This window comes from Myotis myotis, unplaced genomic scaffold (assembly GCF_014108235.1).
Source record: "Myotis myotis isolate mMyoMyo1 unplaced genomic scaffold, mMyoMyo1.p scaffold_m19_p_12, whole genome shotgun sequence".
Lineage (NCBI taxonomy): Eukaryota > Metazoa > Chordata > Mammalia > Chiroptera > Vespertilionidae > Myotis > Myotis myotis.
The window spans coordinates 16818666-16839680 of NW_023416316.1; the positions used below are offsets into that span (position 1 = coordinate 16818666).

At 37.0% G+C, this 21015-nt stretch overlaps 1 protein-coding gene across 3 annotated transcripts in view; it reads right to left on the reverse strand.

The window, feature by feature from the left end:
* Positions 1-461: 461 nt before the first annotated feature.
* The window catches only part of MUSK (muscle associated receptor tyrosine kinase), a 67524-nt gene continuing 46970 nt past the window's right edge, over positions 462-21015 (reverse strand). For all 3 annotated transcript variants that reach the window (XM_036330046.1, XM_036330045.1, XM_036330044.1), the window contains 8 exons: positions 18354-18360; positions 12316-12579; positions 10782-10957; positions 10141-10164; positions 5047-5248; positions 4358-4549; positions 3115-3263; positions 462-1768 (listed from right to left, as the gene is read on the reverse strand). In XM_036330046.1, coding sequence (XP_036185939.1) covers positions 1086-1768; positions 3115-3263; positions 4358-4549; positions 5047-5248; positions 10141-10164; positions 10782-10957; positions 12316-12579; positions 18354-18360 — 1697 coding nt within the window. In that variant the 3' untranslated portion in view covers positions 462-1085. The remainder of the gene's footprint in view (positions 1769-3114; positions 3264-4357; positions 4550-5046; positions 5249-10140; positions 10165-10781; positions 10958-12315; positions 12580-18353; positions 18361-21015) is intronic.

Genomic DNA, 21015 nt, shown 5'->3' on the forward strand with positions numbered 1-21015 from the left:
AATGAATGACAGATTTGAAATATGTGGCTTCAAAAGTAAACACAAAATCAAATGGTAATATTTTGCAAAAGGTATATAATATCAATCCACAATGTTATTTAGAAAGTTATTTCGGCCAGAGTGCTTATCTTTATATAAGAAAAGATATTGCTTATCTTTATATATTAAAAGATATTTCCTTTTAAGATAATAAAAGGAAAAAAAATAGCTAAATAACTGAAAAAGGACAGAAAGTCCTGGAAAGAGGAAGAAATAAAGATGAAAGCAAAAGAAAAGATACCAATAAAAATTTCAAAGAAAAAGATAAACTTATAAAACTCAAAAACATTTTTTTTCCAGAAAAATGTTAGGAACAAAATAAGTAGATTAAATTTATGACAAGTGCATACAAAGGAAAAACATCTGAAGGAGGAGAAGCACAAAGACAGAAAAAGGAACTAAAAATCACAGTAAGAATGAAGACTTGCTGACTGCTCATTTTATTCCTTACAAACCCCCTATCAATAAAGTAAACCATAGCTCTGTAGGTCACAGACAAATATAAAAGTATGCATTAAGTGCAAGAAAGAAATTCAGAAAAACCAAACATCCATCTTTGGGTGGGGAGACAATGAATGTGTTTTTCTTTTTAGTTTTCTGTGTTTTGTTTAAATATCATACATGAAGCTACACTACTCCCAGAATGGACAGGAATTAGTTCTACTAAAAATGAAGCTCTGTATCACATTTCATATTAAAATGTAATACAGCAGAGTATTAAAATGTAATACTCTGCTGCCAGCTAATTCAGGAACAGCAGATGACATTCTTTCCTGTACAATATGTAATACAAACTTTCCCCATGAGGAAGAGTAGTTATCTCTGGTTATCTGACATATTCCTAGCTTGTGTTTCCAATCATTAACTTTCAATAGATTGACCTATCTGAGTTCTGCGCAGTTTTTGTTTTTCCCAAGAAACAAATGACATGCTACTCATGTCTACTATTCTTTCTACCTAGGTCTTGTTGGGCCTCTGGCACTGTGTTCCTCTGGCTCCCAGAGTCTGAGAGGAAACGGTAATGTTTTATTTGCACATCTTCCACCTTAGACACTCACAGTTCCATCTGCCCTCTCACACATGCGTTCCAGAATTCGGTGAATACTGGCGAAGCTGGGTCTGTCGGCAGGCAGCTTGCTCCAACACAGACGCATTAGATTGTACAGCTCCAGGGGGCAATTCTCAGGGCAGGAGAGGATGTTGCCATCTCGCACGTAGTAAATGACCTCCTCGTGGGCCATCCCATAGTAGGGCTGCAAGCCATAGGAGAAGATCTCCCACAGGACCACACCGTAAGCCCACACGTCAGACTCGGTGGTGTAGCGGTTGTAGAAAATGGACTCAGGTGGCATCCAACGGATAGGGATCGCATCGTTCTCATTAGCTTTGTAGTAGTCTGCTGAATAGATGTTCCTGGAGAGGCCAAAATCGGCAATTTTCACCACCATGTTCTCACCCACCAGGCAGTTCCTGGTGGCTAAATCCCGGTGGACAAACTTGCGCTCTGAGAGATAAGCCATGCCAGCTGCTACCTGCCTGGCTATGCAAAGCTGCTCAGCGCAGGAGAGGGGCGGGGGCCCAGGGCTGGAGATGTGTGCCCTCGGGGACAGGTCGCTGTGACTGAGGCTGCACGTGGTGTGAGGCGACATGCTGCGGAGGAACTCGTTGAGGTCACCATAGGCCATGTATTCAAAGAGCAGGCACATGGGTTTCCCCACGGCACACACACCTGGAACCAAATAGCATCCGTTGTTAGGTTGGGGTTCCAAAGCGACACACTGGGAAGAGCACTAAAACCAAGTGACCAGATCAGAATATGGGGCCTGGCTTTTTGTTGACAGCTTCATAGTCAAATATGGACCCCATCTCTTTGTGTAAACATCTATTTACCTAATAAGATGCAGGTATCTATCATTCCTCCTCGGGTGCCTTAGCTCCTGACCCTTCCAGTGTTTCCTTCTATCATCCTTTAACACAGTACTTACTATCCTATGTCATAAGCATCCATTTATTTGAAATTTTCCTCTCCAACATCTTAAAAGTAGAGTTTAAGTCTTTTTTAAATTCTGCAAACTGACCACGTCTGGTAGACCAGGTACTCAGTGTTTGGTGAAGGAGTTTATGAATGGATGTTTGAGATGTAAGTAATTCCTCTGTGTTTCTGCTACTTCTCTGAAGAAGGATAGTAAGGAAGGTGTCGCATGAAATTTGGGAAGAATAGCAAAAACAATCCCAAGATCTTAGATGAAGTTTTCAGGTTGCTGCCATAAAACATTCTGAAATTTAGGTTTTACAATATTCATGCTAGAAAGGAAAAATGTTAATAATAAAGAGTCTTAGAGCCCTAACTGGTTTGGCTCAGTGGATAGAGCATCGGCCTGCAGACTCAAGGGTCCCAGGTTTGATTCCAGTCAAGGGCATGTACCTTGGTTGCGGGCACATCCCCAGTAGGGAATGTGCAGGAGGCAGCTGATCGATGTTTCTCTCTCATCGATGTTTCTAACTCTCTATCCCTCTCCCTTCCTCTCTGTAAAAAATCAATAAAAATATATATTTTTTAAAAAGTCTTAGAATTAGTATCAGGAGGACATTTTTATATCTTAAAATCTTGCTACATTTTAAAGGGAAACTGGGCAACTTGGAATATTAGATCATTTGGGCACAATTTTACATCACCATAAAAATAGATTATTAGATCTATTTATTTTAGGCAATAATTAAAAATCTCCATTCAAAAAGGAAGAGAAATAAAACACTATTATCTTGGCTTATTTATTGTAGGGTTTACTTTTTAATTCCAGGGATGTTAGCAAACAGTATATTTCTATGTATTAGAAAATAAAAGAAATGACAACATTGTACTCTGTAAAATTTTAAAAAGCCAGTTTTTAAAAACTGAGGTGAATTGATGAGATGTTCCACTCCCTGATACAGAATCTAGTATATAGGAAGGAACAGAGACATTTCTCTGGTCAAGGCATGAAGGAGAAAAGCACAAGTGAGGTATGAAGGAGGAAAAACTGGCAAAGCCTCTGTTTTCTGATACAATAAATGTCTTTACTTATGTGCTCATACCTAAGAGTTTCACAATGTTAGGATTGTCAAATTCCGCCATGAGGGCCGCCTCCCGCTGAAAGTCGGCTTGCATGTCAGCTGAAGCCTCTTCTTTGAGCATCTTCACTGCCACCATAGTGGACGGTTCGTGGGGAAGTAAGCCTGGAGCCCTGGGAGGTTCATTTATTTAGAAAGAAATCAAAGATCAGGAATCGAATTCATAGTCACATGTCTGTGCATATTCATTTACATCCCCCCATTTATGCAGCCTTTTCCAGAGCCTCAGAATCAAAGAAAGATGCCAATAAGTAGATTGTACTTAAAATTTCTTGACTTCAATTAATAAAAGTCACTGGGGCTATGTTCAATATAGATTAAGTTTGAAAAGTTCAGTATTCATACATTATAGGAATTTTTACAACCCCACAGACCCAATGGGATTATCATTACCATCCTAACCTCTTAATCTCTGGCCAGAGCCTAAAATTCTAGGAGGGTAGGGACCATGACTTATTCATCTCTATGTCCCCAAAGCCCCTACAATGATACATTGCGTATTTTTGGTTTTTAATAAGTATTTGTGTGAGATTTTCATTAAACATGTAAACTTCTTCCCAAGGCCACCTTGAGTGGATGTAAAGTTGTGTCCCACCCAAGAGCACCAGGTCCAAGTGATAATTGGTGTCCACATTCTCTGGCCCAGCAGTTCTGAGGAGCTGCATCTTGCAGAGAGGATCTTTTATTCCAGTTCACACAAAGGGCTGGAATTGGGCCTAGCGCATATTTGTTTCTCTGACATTTTTGCATTATTATTTTTTCTTTTTCTGTTTTGCTATTCTAAGAGCATCTATTTAGTATCTATAGAGGTCAGGCCCTGAGTGCTTAAATAGAAAAACTAGTTCAAAGTAAACTTTAAGCAAAGTTTACTTGAAAATTGAAGAGAAGTATATTTGAGAATTATTTACTAAGAATATTGCAAGAAATTAAAATGTATTTAAAATTATTTTCTAAAAGGGAAAGATGATTAAACTTTGCTGATTACTTATAATTTGAACACTTAACAAATGAAGATTCTCCCCATATACACACCCTCCTTTCGAGCAGAGAGGGAAATTACTTAGATTCAAAGTACAGTTCTCAATACAAGTAAGGTTGATGGCATGAAGAATTAACTACTTTGATAATAACTATTATACATACTGGCCTGGTAACTTTTCAGACACAACGTATTTCAGTGAAGAGATTTTTTTACATTTTTTTTTACCTTGCTTGAAAGACCCTTCCAAATGCTCCTTCTCCAATATCCCTCACATATTCAATATTATTCCTTGGATACTCCAGGCTGAGCAATTTGGGATTCAGAAGGAGTGGCATCCTCTGGTACATGGGGTTAGGATGCAGTCTGTCCAGCAGAAGCTCAGATGGAAGAGTAGTGAGAGTCACTGCTGCTGATTCTCTGCAGGATAAGGTAAGATCAGTAAGGAGCTCAGGCTCAGGTGAGATCTTTATACTCAGACTTATGTTCTAAAGAGATTTGGCATTTAGTAGGAAACAAATAATACTAAGACAGCCAAAGATTGCTCAGTTTTAGAGCAATGAAGTATTTGGTTTGGTCTAGAGTCAAATGTCACATTTTCTCGGGAGTTTTGTCCAGTCTAGCAGTGGCAATGGAGATGAGGGGGAAGATGGGAGCAGGAATAGCCATATTCTTCCAAATTATTGTTTAGCCTCTATGTGCTGAAAATGTCAACCTGAGGACATGTGATCCTATGCAAAAGTTACTGATATTTTAAAGATCATGTTGGGGTGCTTAATTTTAAAGCAATGTCATAGATGTCATAAAAAGACTGGCATGGCAGTAATATGTATTCCACCTCTCACTCCCTATTCCAATATTAAATATGTAGGTTTTAAAACATTACTGCATGTGGTTAGATTAAACTAGAACCTCACCTTTTCTTATTTTTCCATTGTTTTCGCCTTCGGCAGCAATAAAGAGTGGTTATGGTAAGAAGCGCAAATACTGCGAAGCTGGACATGATAGAGATGATTACAGTCATGGAATATGCAGGTGAAACAGAAAAGGAGGAGGAGGAGGAGGAAGGCAAATTTGGAATGTCCACACTCGGCTTTGAGGACGTCATTGGTGGGAATGCTGAAAGTAAACAATAATGCTTGTTATTCAACCTTAAACTTTTAAATTGCAACTTTTGTATTCAAGCAATCAGTAAACTAAATTTAATTTTAAGAATATGTTTTTATATGTCAGATTCTCCCTGGTTATATATCTATAAAGTCTAATTGTAAGGCTCCAGTGAGGTCCAGTTGAAAGTAAATCCAGCTTACAGGAGCATAAAATTTAAAAAATGAAACTTAGAGAAAAAAACATTTTTGGTCACGACCAAAAAATACACACCTGGGGGAGTCTGAGGATGAGGGGAGTGGGGAGAGGGGGAGATATCTGTAATACTAGTAATAATATGAAAAATAATAATAAATAAAAGAACAAATAGTTGTCCATAAAAAACAACAACAGATCCTGGACTAGTGCTCTTTCCAATGCATCATGTTGTTTGCGACGTGACAGAAATTGTGGAATTTGTTATTAAATAAAGTCTTTTAATGAAATTATACTTGAAGTCAGGGTTGTCTAAAGCTGAGCTTTATACTGTTGTTTTACAAACAGAATAAAATTAATGGAAGAAGATGAAAAATTGGGACACAAATGAGCAGCAGTTAGTTCATCTAAAAATTGGCCATTGTCAAACTCCCATTCAAAAGGTCTATGCCAGGGGTGGGCAAACTTTTTGACTTGAGGGCCACAATGGGTTCTTAAACTGGACCAGAGGGCTGGAACAAAAGCATGGATGGAGTGTTTGTGTGAACTAATATAAATTCAAAGTAAGCATCATTACATAAAAGGGTACGGTCTTTTTTTTTTTTTTCAGTTTTATTCATCTCAAACGGGCCGGATCTGGCCCGCGGGCCGTAGTTTGCCCACGGCTGGTCTATGCAATATAAAAATGAGGTGAAATCTGCATTACTGCTAGAAACCAAAAGATGCCATATGCATATCACTCAGTCGAGTGCAAAGTGCATTAGATATCTATAAAACAATCATATTAATTATATTTTAAGTCCTTTTAATTGATTAAGTAAAGACAAGAACATGGATACAGAGTATTTTAATAATATAATTAACAGGAAAGTTTTACTAGTAAAGAATGAAATTTATACCCTAAAAAGAGAGAATAAACCTTATTTTGAAATATTTGTGGAAAAGTGACAGACACGATCTTTTTGTCAGGCCATCAAGGAAAATCTCAATAAAATAAAAAAGCAGAAATTATGCAGATCTGTTATTTGACCAAAATACAATTAAATAGATTAAATAAAATCCAATAGGACATCTAAAAAAAAGAAAATATATTCAGTATCTTTTCCATCATAGAGTAAAAAGTAGCCAGACACTGATTAGAAAATGACTTCCTAATAGGAGGTATGGAATTTGGCTGAAACTGTGCTAAATGATAAACTCATAGCATTATCTCTTTCCATTAGATAAAAAAAAGAAAGAACTAAACAGTTATCCCCAGACTTTGGAAAGGAAACAAAAACTACAGAAAACAAAGGAAAATAGAAGATAAAGTAACAGTCATGTACAAGCAGAAATTAATAAGTTAGAATACATATATCACAAATGATAGAATTTAAAATAGGTGAATAGTTGGTCTTATAAATATTATTAAGTAGCCTAATCAATGGAGTTTTAATTTTAAAAACATAGGAAAGGCACAAACATACAAATTAGGAATGTTGAAGGAATTAGACAATAGATTCAAAGGTCAATGAAAATAAAATAATTACATTTTTTAAATCTTAAGGGAAATGCTATTATTAAATTTGAAGAATTAGAAAATCTGAATATAGCTATAACTAGGAAATTTAACCAGTTAACTGCCACAGTATTTTGAATTTAATTAAAAGGGGGGGGGGCTAAACTGGAGAGCTGCTAATAATAAAGATGGGGCAGTCATTAAAAGACAGGGAGAAGTGACTATTTTTGTATCTGTATTTTACCGAGCAGTTCATACCATATTTAACATGCAAGGAAATGTAATGTAATTCATAAAGTTTGTAGTGTAATTTCATTAATAAATATAAGGGTAGTTTTTCCTAAAAAATATCAGAAAATAGAATTCAGTGGCATATTAAGAGGATAATCCATGATAATTTAGGATGATTTATTTTCTAAATGCAAAAATTGACATAGTTTAAACAATAGTTTTGTTTTATGGATTTAAATACTTCTTCCTTTAGGGATAGTTTTGTTTTGCTTTTCCTTGATTATTGTTTCTGATCTATTTGCTCTGGTCTTCCCTAGAGTGACATTAGTTGTATCTTTGGATTGAAATAATCAATTTGGAACTCCAGTTTCTTTCCTTTTAAAGTTTCTCGCCTCAACATGATTTTTTAAAAATGTTTTTATTTTTTTCAGAGAGAGGAAGAGAGAGTGAGAGAAGGATAGAAGCATCAATGATGAGAATCATTGATCAGCTGTCTCCTGCATGCTTCTATTGGGGATTGAGCCCACAACCTGGGCATGTACCCTGACTGGGAATCAAACTATGACCCCTTCATGGGTTGACACACAACCACAGAACCACATTACCGGGCATCTTCTCATCATGATTTTATCTCTTTATCCTTTTCCTCTGGACATCAGGGGAATTTTATTCACTCATTCATTCATACATTAATGTGTCCCCTAAATTAATATTGAATGTTAGGTATCAAGAATACTGTAGTGATCATGACACATCTTAGTGTTAAAGTATTTAACTGGGCCCTAGCTGGTTTGACTCAGTGGATAGAGCATCAGCCTGTGGACTAGCAGCGGTCACCAACCAATGGCCCGTGGTTTGAAAGGTTGGCAGCCACTGCACTAAAGGGTCCCAGGTTCTATTCCGGTCAAGGGCACATGCCCATGTTGTGGGCTCGATCCCCAGTAGGGGGCATGCAGGAGGCAGCCTATCAATGATTCTCATCATTGATGTTTCTATCTCTCCCTTCTTCTCTGAAATCAATAAAAATACATTTAAAATGTATTTAACTTGGAAAAATTAGTAAACAGGTAATTATAATAAAGTGTAAAAAGTGTTACAAGAATGTTAAGAACAGGATGCTTGTGAACATCCAGGGGCAGTCCATTTCTGGTCTAGGCATATAGGATACATTTTCTAGGTAAGTAACAAAGTTAAATATAAAGGGTGAACAGGCAATACCAGTTGAAGGTGTATGTCTGTATATGGCGGTGGAGAGATAGTATTCTCTAAAAAAGGAATAACATGTATCAGGGCCCAAACCAAACAGTTGTGGTGCCTTTCTAAAAGTACATCTGCTAGTAAAAGTTTTATTGTTGAGTTGGGGAGTGTCTATAGGTAAGGCTAGATATAGGTTTCAGGTGTAAAGTTCTATAATAAATCACCTGTATATTGCATGTGTTTTACCACCGTCACCATATATTGGACCCCCTTTACCCTTTATGACCTCACCCCAACACCCTTTTCTTCTAGTAACACCACTGTTGTTTGTTTTTTTGTGTCGTTCATTTGTAAAACTGATTTTTTAAGAATAGAAAATGAGTTTTTGTAGGTAATTCATACTTATATCTTTATAATTGGCTTAAAAAGCAGAAATATGGGTGCTTTTTGTGCGGGTTATTCCTATCTAATCTAGGATTAAAGGTCAGTCCCTTCCCCACAATAACCCTCAGTGAACTGCTTGAATGGATGAATGAGTAAACAGTTGAAGGATAACATAGACCTCAGTCAACAATTAAAAGTCCAATCAAAGTAAACTTTGACTTCTTAGGACACAGACTAGAAACATTTCTTTTTCATTCTTTCAATTTGGGAATAACAATTTGACAGGCTTTCAGAATAATAGATTTTTTGTTCTTGGTTTTCCCTAACTGCTCTTGTTTAAAAACTCTGAGGCATTCAGTTGCAGCCAGTAGCATTCTTTAAAAAAAATAAAAATACTTTAAGTCTTAGTTCTTTAAGTAAGCCAATAAAATCAAGTGCTGGCACTTAGCCAGACACAGAGGTGATTAGGTTTGGAATATGTATCACAGGAACTAATTATGATTTAAGTCTCAGAACACTCAAATCAGAGGAAGCTGACTGACATGAAAAACTTTTCTAGTATCATTCTGAAGATTTCTGCATTTTTGTAGGTTAAAGCACTCTCCGATACAAGTTAGTTTCTAGGACATCCCTTTTCAAGCAAACTTTTTGAATTCTTTCCCAGGAATTTTGAGACAGCCATTTTAAAATCATTTGATTTGTCCCTGTAAACTTTTTATTGGAAATTAGCTGTCTTAAAAACAACAACACCTATCTTCCAAAAAAGAGATCTGTTGTCACAGGTAAAGATCATGAATTGGCTCAATGAAGAAAAAGATACTTGTTTTCACTCTAGATAATTAGCTGATACAAAAATCATGAATGTAAAGTCAAAAGTGACATTTTCAATTTGGTGTATTTTATAGCCATGTACTACTAGTAAGGCAGTGGTTCTCAACCTTCTGGACCTTAAATTCAGCTCCTTATGTTGTGACCCAACCATAAAATTATTTTCATTGCTACTTCATAACTGTAATGTTGCTACTGTTATGAATCGTAATGTAAATATCTGATATGCAGGATGATCTTAGGTGACCCCTGTGAAAGGGTCATTCGACTGCCAAAGGGGTCGCGGCCCACAGGTTGAGAACTGCTGTAGTAAGGGATCAAGCAAGCTAATAATCTTGAGGTAGGAGATATCATTTGTATCATTCACTAAATATGCTGCTCTCCATGGCCTAATTAGAAGCTACAAGCTGAGACCAATGGTTTTCCTTCATGCTCTACCCTGGGTGACTGACGACCTTGAAGAGGATCTGTAGATTTTGTTCTGGACATTATGAAGTATGAGTGTAACTACGCATGCACGACTCTACTTACATACACAGAAGGTTTCAAGGGCACAAACAAAATTACTTACTTGTTAGGTTTTCTTTTTTAAAATCTGAGGGGGAAAGGATAAAAATCTGTTTTAAGTGAGCATCCAGATATCTCATATATTCTGTGAGAGTGCTAAGAACAGCAAGTTCTCTTTCAGCTCTTTGATATGCAACTGGAAAACATTCTTTGTGTTAAATGTGAAAGGATTGCGTCTTGGAAATTAAGCCAGCTGTTAGAGTTCCTTACAAAGTTCATTAAAGCAGCATGCAGGGATCCAGCTTTGTTTCGGGAGGTCAGCACTTTCAAACATGTGGCTTATTTTTGCATGCTTAAAAATCTGCTGCACTGGCTAAGAAAGAGGACTTTATTCTTTTATTCTGTTCCTTAGCCATTTCTCTGCACATTCCAGAAAATAGTACAAGCTCTCCTAAGATCCCCTTCTGAAATAAGGTAAGCTCTCAAGCAGCAGTTAGAAGTGCTCTTTAATTTCTCTGAGAACAAATGAAGTAAATCCTTATACTAGCCTGTGCAATTAGGATTCTGTTATTAGGTATCCACAGGAGGCAGAACTCAAAAAAAAAATTGAAATGCCTAGAAATATTAGATTGAAGTGCACACCTTAGTTTCTTCAAAACCAGTAACTGTCTCGTAACCTCCAAAGTCTTGCGAGGACTCTGTTACCTAAATATGGCAGTCTGGTGCAGGCCCGCGGGTCCCAGTGCATGCTGGGGAGCTTGCTGCAGTCGAGCACCGAGAGCAGATGCAGCCCAGGTCTGTAGAGTCCCCTGTGGGTCTTCTCTTCCAGCGCCAGCCATTCTTTTGCACAGAAGAGCTCCTTTACCCCCAGGCAGTATTCTCTAAAACAGTTGGTGAAGAGCAACACTTGATGAGTCATGGCATGTTAGCGCCAAATCTGTGGCAGCGCCTCAATTCTTTATTTTCAAAACATCATCCCAGCACATTGTTCTCACAAGAGGGTTTTTGAAAGGACTGTTTTATTGTAAATAATATGAGGCTTTATGGAATATATTATCCTGTCAGATGAAATGGTGTCTCATTTTGTTTGTAAGACATAATTAATGCTACCTTTAAAAGTAAGATGACATGTGAAGTACAGTTTTCTTGGAAAAAATACCAACTTTCAATTTCAAAAGGTATTAGATTAGGAATCTGTAAACTCTCTCCTCTCAACTTTATAGTAGAATAACTACAAAGGTGCCGAAACAAGGTACACAGAGTTTTAAAAACACACACACTAAAATCATGGATCATTGTCAGTCAACTTTCATCCTGGGAGATTTTCCTCTAATCTCGGGGCTAATGGGCAGGGCCTGAGAAACACAGTTCTCACTCTGCATGCTTGTCTTTCAAAACAGAACCCCACAACTTTCCTGGCAGGCTACAGGAGGGCCTGGGAGTCCTTAGCCAGCCCCGCTCTGGAGAAGCTGAGGCCTGTCCCTTGCTGTATGCTTCCCTGCTTCTCCTCCTGCTCCCATATGAGACAAGAGTGTCAGTACTTAAATGAAAATAGTGGGTGGAATGTATTTTAAAATATATACAGCCGGCCAGTGTGGCCTAATGGTTAAGTATTGACCTATGAAACAGGTGGTCAAGGTTTGATTTCTAGTCAGGGCACATGCCTGGGTTGTGGGCTTGATCCCCAGTGTGAGGCATGCAGGAGGCAGCCTATCAATGATTCTCTATCATCATCGATGTTTCTACCTTTCTCTCCTTCCTCTTTAAAATCATTAAAAATATATTTAAAAAAATATACATATGTATTTACACATAATATAAATATTCTGAAATGCTCATCTTGATCTCATATTTATTGGCAAATAATGCTGAAACACTTGAAATGTAGTTTTATTTTCCCTTCTCTCTTTTGGCTTACTAATAAGATCCATATTAGTTTAGTTTTTTTTTTTTAATTTCATAGAAAGCAAGGATATTTAAGAATATGATAATGTGAACAATAACAAGGGCAACAGAATATTATACCTTTACAACGTTTTCTAGGAGCTCAGGACCCTCGTATGATAAGGTATCATCAGTTATTTATATGGTAGGAGTTTTGTCCAATTAATTGCCTTCTATTTTGGACAAAAGCCAGTTTTTGCCTTTACTAATGCACAAGACAACTTCCACTTTGGAAAACTCTTCCTGTTTGGAGACAGTCAAATACATTCACCCATTTATTTACTTTTAATTTTACCTGCAAATGGGTATAGGAGTAGGTACCACCCCAGGGTTGCATTCTTGGAAAATGTGGTTACACAGCAAAGCCTCCGCAGCTGGCCGGCAGAACGGGCTCACTGCTCTCAGTTCACTCCAGGCGGTGTGTGCGAGTAGTTCTTGGGCCTCCTCAGGGTCCGCGTAGGAGTTGTTGAAGAAAACAAGGGCACCGTTTGCCAGGACAGTGTTACACACCTCCCCTCTGTACTGGGCGCAGTAGCCTTTGTTATCTTTCTGTGGTTTACTGAAAGAAGCAGTGAACAGTGTTCCCAATCACATGCTTTTTCTTAGCATTCAGTCTGCTTTTTTCTCTCTCCAGTTTCCACATCTACATTACAGAAATAGGAGAAAATTGCACTAGCAAATTGGTTGAAATGCTCCATGTGAATACTGTCTTCACATTTCCACCTGCAATCATATCACCTCTGGCTTACTCCAGAGGGCTATAATGAGGATCAGATGTGATAATGAGTGTGGGAAGCTTTGGAAACTGGGGATCTTTATACATAGAATTTGAATGCTCTTAGTTAAGCAATCTGAGATTCTTCTTACAAATAAGCTGACATAGGCAAACAAATACATAAAAAAACATATTCATGATGATTAAAAAATAATCTAGCATAATAAATACTCTGATCCAAAGCTTTACAGTTTATCTGTGTTAGGATAGTTAAATACTTGGATTTTGTAGCATACATACAACTTTGAGATACTTTCCATACTCAGATTCTCTCACTCACCCATCTTCCCAGCATTCCATCTATATATATAAAACCCTAAGCTACCAGAATGACCGAACGACCAGTCACTATGACATGCACTGTGCGGGGCGGGGCTGGCCAGCCAACCTCCCGCGGCCCCTCCCCCTAGCCAGCCCTGGCCCCCATTGACCCCCCCTCCCGATTGGGGGTGGGGCCCGCTGGCCAACCTCCTGCAGCTCCTCCCCCCAGTCCGCCCAATCGGGGCAGGGCTGGCCAGACCCCACCTGTGCACAAATTCATGCACCAGGCCTCTAGTTAAAGAATATAAAGAAAGCCACATAAGTGGAGAGAAAGCATAGGATATGGCTCTCAGGAGTGAAGAGCATCTTTAGCTTTGCTACTTTCTCATCATCTGTCTTGGGGAAAGTCATACAGTCACTCAGAGTCCCAATATCCTAATCTGTAGAGTGATGTAATTATTCTGAACTTAGATTATTGTGCATTAATGGATAAATGTATGTGGAGAAAAACTAAGTTCTATAGTGCTAGCACAAAAATAAGATTAAAAGCTTATCCACTATAGCAATTGAAGAGAATAATAGGGCAAATAGGCAATGCTGCTGGTATTCCCTTCACATATTCACTGCCTCCTTAATGGAGTGTTGGGAATTATATTAATTTCAGTACTCACTTGACAAATATTTATTGAGCACTTATGTGTAGGCACTATGATGGTTTCAATACATCCTTATGTCTTTCATCAGATTTCTATCTTTAATAATGACATACAATTCTTAAGTTGTATTCTCATTTAATTTGTATAACTGTTGGAAGTTAGCATTTTATTATCTTTATATAAAGGATCCTAAGACAAGAAAATTAAGCAAATTAGAATTTGTGCCAAATTTTTAAAGTGTTAAGAAAACCCATTTGAATTTGAAAAATTGATACTTTAATTAGAAACCACTATTGGCTTTTTAAAAGCAAATTTATTAAATGAGATACAACTCAATTAGGTAAAACAATGAACTTCCAAGAAACAATATACTTATAATGTTTTCTAATATAAAATTTTCCCCTAATCCATACTTGCCTTTTCCTAATTAGTCTACATGAATTTGACTGTGTTACTTCTAGCATGTTACAGGTTTTTAAAATAAAGGCCTTGAATAAGAAAATACAAAACTCCCATGAAAACTTGGGCCAGGTAAGGTTGGGAAGACACCCAGAGAAATAGCGAAAACCCCACTTCTTAGGGAAGGAACTAAGATAACACTAAAGAAGTTTAAGAGAAGCACAATGTGGTGCTTTTAAGAAACTGAATAGTAATGCCTAATAACCAGAAGTAGCTCAAACTAGTTTACAAAATGGTCTCACATATTAATATAATATCTTGCTAAAAGGGAGGGTGGGTAAGTGAAGGTGTGATTCTTCACTTAACAGGAAAAAACTGTAATGTAAAAGTTCAATATTTCCCCCACTGTCTCTGAGCTGAGAAGGTTTTATGCAGGCTTTGCTGTCACATGTTAACTATTGAATAACTGTTCTTCATTTTTTCTTTAATCACACAAACAAAAAACATTTTTAAGAAAACATTGGAAACTAAAAAAAAAAAAAAGAAAAAAAGAAAAGAAAAATAAGTGAAAATAGCCTCAGAGATAAGGATTATTAAGTCAGTTACTAAACAGTCTCTCATTCTGAATTTCTGCTGCGTCTCCTAAAAAGCCCTACATTTTTTAACAACTTCAGTTGACTTGATAGTATTGAGTCTTCATTTCTTTTTGAATATTAGCTACATAATGCAAAAAATAAATAAATAAAAATCAAAAGAAGAAAACAGGATAAGTCTTTAATAGAAATAAAACTTTGGTTGCAGTTTTGGCTTTTCTATCAGCTTGAAGTTAATTAGCCTGTGCAAACCCTTTGCATGCTGGGGAAAACCGTATAATATAAAGTATATGGTTCATATTAATTTTCTTTGTCTTTGTAATATTTCTGGAAGCATTAAAGACTTACTAGGATTAGCTCTACAATGTAAGAAATAATATACAGGACCAAATATACACATTTTATACATATGTGTACATATACATTATAAGTGGAGAGAGACAGAGACTGCCCAGTCATAGTTTCAGAGTTGAAACAACTTCCTTTTCTTTTTTCTCTCTTCTTTTGAAGACTTTATAAACCTCAAATTTTATGCAGTTATTACATTTTAGAGGCAAAACACAAAGGCATATTGGGCCATTTTGTTCCTCAACCTCCTAACACTATCAAACAAAATTTAAAAGGAGCTCACAGCAGCACTTTAGGGGACAAGATAAATGCAAATTACTTCCATTGTTGTCTCCTGTTGTCTTTTGCAAGTGAGGAGACCCCTCCCTGTCGGCAAGCAGTTCTTGGGAAGGCCCGTGGAGCAACACCAGAAGCAGCTGGTCCTGTTGTTCATTTGAACAGTGGGTTAGAGGTCACAGGGATCTGTTCGCAGAATGTTAGTTATTTTGGAATGATCTGCCGGACTGTCTCCAAAAATGCTAGTTAATATTGCTCATGGAGCCAGTCCTCTCTCTCTCCTGACAAACTAAACCTGGCTGATCTTCCTTTCTGTAAAGTTTCTCTCTTTGGATATTTGATCTCAAGTCCCCCGTTAACTTCTTTTATTACACACAATTTTCCTTGGTCAAATGGAGTCTTAAAGGAGTCTCACTACACCATTTACTCTTACTCTCTCTGCTTTAAAATGTATGTCACATTTTTAAAAGTGATTGTAGAGTTTCTGTGAGGGAAACCTCCATTCCCTTTGAACACAATGCCTTGTCCATGCAGAGGACTAGCTGTGGTTTGTTTGAGATAAGGCAACCCCACTACTCCAGTGAAAATTCACACCTTCTACTGGTCTCCTTAAGGGTGGCCCACCTGTACCTCCTTTGATGTGGAAAAATCTCCTTTCCCTCTATCCCAACTGTCTGGTCTCCCATTGCACTTACCCAACAATGTTATGAGCAGGGTTCTATGTCACTTCCAATCTCCAAAGCAAACTGGGATATTTTATTCTTTCATGCCTAGTGTCTTTGTACATGATTCATTCTCTAAGGCAGTCAACAAATACAACCCACAGGTCACATTCAGCCTGCTGCCCATTTTTATACCTCCTGTGAGCTAAGAATGGTGTTTATATTTTTAAATGGTTGAAAAACACACACAAAAGAAGTCAAAATTATATGAAACTCCAATGCCAGTTCCATAAGTTAAGTTTGATTGGAGCAGAACTATGTTCAATCATTTATTAGTAGTCATACTGTTTTTACCCTGAAACAGAATTGAGCAGTGACAACAGAGACCGTAGGCACCACAAAGCCAAATATATTTAATATACGGCCCTTTGCAGAAGTTTGCCAACCTCTGCTCTAAAACATAGATCAAATGTCCTTTTTCTGAAATGCCAGACCCAGTGTCCTCAAGTAAGAAGCACATGGCCTCCTCTGAAAAATACCTCTTGTGTTTCTTCTGACTAAAATTACTATCTATTTTGTAGAACAGAGAGTGATGTAAAGACAAAATTAAAATTAAAAAATTTTGAAAATTTATTACATTAGCCAAATATATACACTTTGAATATTTGTACATATATCAGTTATAATCCGTATATACTTGAGAGTAATATATACAGTTTTATATATACGATAGGTAGTATACATGGTGTACATAATTACAATTAGAATTATTTTATAAATGTTTTATATCATGCATTTTTACTTAGCATGATGTAAACATTTGCCTATGCCATTATGTTATTCAAAAACATTCTAAAATCACATCAATTTATCTTATTGGTAAATATTGAAATTGCTCATACATTTCACCAATAAATAAAAGGAAAAATTGTTTTGGATTTTATTGTTCATACACTTATTATTTCCCTAACATAAATTATTATAAGTGGATTTATCCAATGAATAGATACAACCATTTTAAGTTTCTTAATAAAAATTGCCAAATCCTCTCTAGAAAGGTTATTGTAATTTTCTTCCTACCAAGAGTTTGAGAGTGCTGTGTTATCACAAGTGAAAAATGGTATGGAATTTTATTTAATGAGCATTATTTGACTACTAATGAGTGTAAAATTTTTCATTTGCACTTACGTGCATGTGAATGATCTACTTCTGTTCTTGAGACCTTGGAATTTGTATGTGCTTTCATTAATATGTTGAATTGTTTTGATTTATTACTTTCCTATATAGTGCCAGGAATAGAGTGAGTGGCTTAAAAATGCATAGAGAGTACAGGTGCGCTAAAGGGTCTGTTGGTGGCCCGCATTTTAATTTAACTTTTACCATGTTTATCATGTTTATGTTGTATGTCCCCTCAGTAGCTTATTCAGCTTCACTGTAGAATTCTTAAGGATCAGAACTCTGTCTCTTAGAACTGTGATAAATGAGTAGGTCACATCTATATGAATTGGGACGAGATAAAGAACCAAATTTTTGTATGCAATGTGTTCTTTCATTCCATGGAATTAGGAAGAGTGGTTGGTGGTTTAGATCCTGCTCAGTTACTGTGCTAACTGGGTTAGTATAGTTGTTACCAATCTAAGTTCTTGTATCTGTCTACCTGAGATCAGATTGAGGCTTTGCTCTTTGCTATGTAGTCCTGACAATCCTTGGTGCAACAAGTTCCGCATATAAAAATATAGTGATAATAGTGCTTGCCCCATAAAATTGCTGAAATGTTGATATGAGAAAGGTAGCAATTATAAATGTACCACAAAACTTAGCTGCTATTATCTCTATTACTATTATTAATTATTTTTAATATCAGTTTCATCATTTGTAAATTTAGAGTTTTTATGAAAGTCAATTTTACTGCAAATAAAACACTATAAATTGCCAAATATTATATTACAAGGTGATACTTTCTTATCTACAGGATAAAGCAATGGGGAAGAGTTTGGGAATCAGTTCTGGGTTCTCTTTCCAAGCCTATAATTTACTAGCTCTGTAAGTCACTGGAACTCTCTAGTTCAAAGAAACTCTCGTAGTTTCTTTTCTGTACAATAGGGATAATAATAGTACCTATTTCATAGGGATTTCCTGAGGATAACTTTAAGTAATGCATATAAAACCCTAAAAACAGTGCTTGATGCACCATAGATGTTATCATCTCCATTTTCATCATTACCTTGTAAGAGTATTAAAAGGATTTGAAATTAGAAAGTTTCTGAAAGATTGCAGTGCTCAGCAAATAGACAATAGATGGCATGTCAAACAAAAATTAAAACTCAACAAAACAAAACATTAATATAATAACAATGTCTTACCTCCATTCTTATAACAGGAAAGGAAGTTCCCACAGGAAATCAAATTAAAGGGGAAAAGAAGCAAAAATTAGTGCATTTTCATTTTATGGTTGCAAGAGATAGCTTTGATAACTCTAATTTCTTAAATTTCTGGAACGTTCTCTGCTTCTGCTAGGAGGCCAGATACCATATTAACAGGCAGATTTGGAGAAGATTAAGAAAATATCGAGTGTCTCCAGGAACTGAATTCAAGTCAAAGCAACCATGGGAGCCATCAGTACAGTCAGTGTTGTAGCTCCGAATATACCTCCATTAGCTACCCAGGGACTTTTCATCCAGAAAGTAAGATAAGGAGGTTAAGTGGGAAGAGGGAGGGGTAGAGGAGAGAAGGAGAGATGAGAGAACTGTTATTTCCACAGACGCACTAGCCTCACAGCCTTGTGACCTGTGCAGCCACACAGCGTCCTGCGCTCAGAAGGACTATATGCTTAGTTTACCGCACTGCTGTCATCTTGAAGTACTTCATTTTTTAACAAGAGACCCTGCATTTTCATTTCACACAGGGACCCATAACTTATGCCCACAGCGTGAAAGCTCAGGGCACTGAGAAAAGGGCCCCTCTCCTCAAGTGAGTTATGGAGCTAGCGGCAGAAATGGCCCCAACTTGGACTTTCCCAAGGCAGGAAGACCCTTGCAAGGGTGTAATTTACCAGCATCTCTGAATGATTTCATCTCTTTTTGTATAGGAACTCTAAAACTTCACACTCTTTACCAAATACTTGATCTATGTCCTCCTGTCCCCCAATTCCCATCATAAAAGTAAGAAGTAAAACATATATTTTGACTAAATCCAATTTGCCTTAACAGAATTTCTCCTAATGTCAATGTCTAACTCCTTTTTAAGTTTGCAGGTCCATTTGGGTGTTCTTCTTTTGCTGAGTTTCAAGGATTCTAAAAGGAATTCCTGCCCAGTTGGTGTGGCCTAGTGGTTGAGCGTCGACCTTATGAACCAAGAGGTCATGGTTGAATTCCCTGTCAGGGCACATGCTGGGGATGTGGGCTCAATCCCCAGTAGGGGGCATGCAGGAGTCAGCCGATCAATGAATCTTATCATTGATGTTTCTCTCGCTCTCCCTCTCTCTTCCTCTCTGAAATCAATAAAAATATATTAAAAAAATAAAATGAATTCCTCTGAGAAGTCTATCTTCTTGAAAAACCTTGTAAACTCAGAGGTTTGTCTTTCTAATCATCTGTTTGGCATTTGTGAGGGTTGGTGACTATGAAGTTTTTGTAACCTTGAGTGTGTAAGTCTTGTCTTTATGGGCTTTTTATTAAATGAGTCTTTTTATTAAATGAGTCTTTTTATTAAATGGCTCAGAAACCAACCTACATGAGGCACCACCATGACCCAAACCTCATGCCAATTCTGCCACTGTACAGATAGAACAGGTGGAAGGAGACATCAGGAAATTCTTCCAGAGAAATGGTATGTAATTTAGAGAGGTAAAGGCAGATTCTGAGGGCAGCTGAGCAGGGAAACCTGTTGAAACTTGAGGAGGCCAAGGTTATGTATATGAAAGAGCCCTTAATTTAAGATGTAAAAGGAGGACTCAATACCATGGATATGTGCCAATGCCAAGGAAAATCCAGGCATAGCACTTGGGAGGATATAATAAGCTTAGATATGCTTCTATCTCAAGGACAAGTAGGAAGGAAAAATATAATTAATTAAGGGTGCATTGTTGTCTCAAGAATATGAAGAAAATCGGAGGATGCCCTCATATTCTGGGTTCCATGCATTTCTTATTGAAATTTCTCTAGTCATATTTTCTTTGGAGGGAGGATGAGGAGTAGGGAAGGGGTCCAAGAACCTTGCAATCATAAACAAGTGCTTTTATCTCAAAACAAGGTATTTTAAAATCCCCAAAATTTCCAACAGTCATCAATATTTGTAGTATTTTTTAAATTATCTGGGAAAGTCAGTAAAAATTTGGCTCTCTTCTAAAACATACAGCGACTTTAATATAAGCAAGCTGCCTGATTATAAAGAGTGCTTAGCTCTTATGCCTAACTGCAGAACAGCTGGTAGCAATCATTGTGGCTACTGGCTGTTACTCCTTCTTCCTTTCCTCCTTTATTAAAGACAAAAACAAAATACCTTTAATCAATATGAAATCAGATAGCCAGTTGGGTACTGAAAATATTAGGGAAAACACTTAGTAAAGTATGATTGTCTAATCACTTTGCTGTATACCTGAAACTAGTACAAAATAATATTGAATGCAAACTGTAATTGAAAAGTAAAATTTAAGGAAAAAACAGAAAACTTATAAAGCCACCATGAAATGCCGGAATAATATTCCATTGTGTATATTCACCATGTCCTCTTTTTCCATTTGTTTGTTGATGGACACTTAGGCTGTTTTCATATCTTGGCTGTTGTGAATAATGCTGCAAAGAACATGAGAGTGCAAGTATCTCTTCACTATCCTGTTTTCATTGTCTTTTGTTTCCCTAGATATAATACAGAAGTGGGATTGCTGCGTTATATAGCAGTTTATTTTTAATTTCTTGAGGAATCTCTATACTATTTTTCATAGTGGTGAATCAATTTGCATTCCTACCAACAGTGCTCAAGAAGTCCTCTTTTTCCTCACATCCTTGCCAACACTTTTTAATGCTT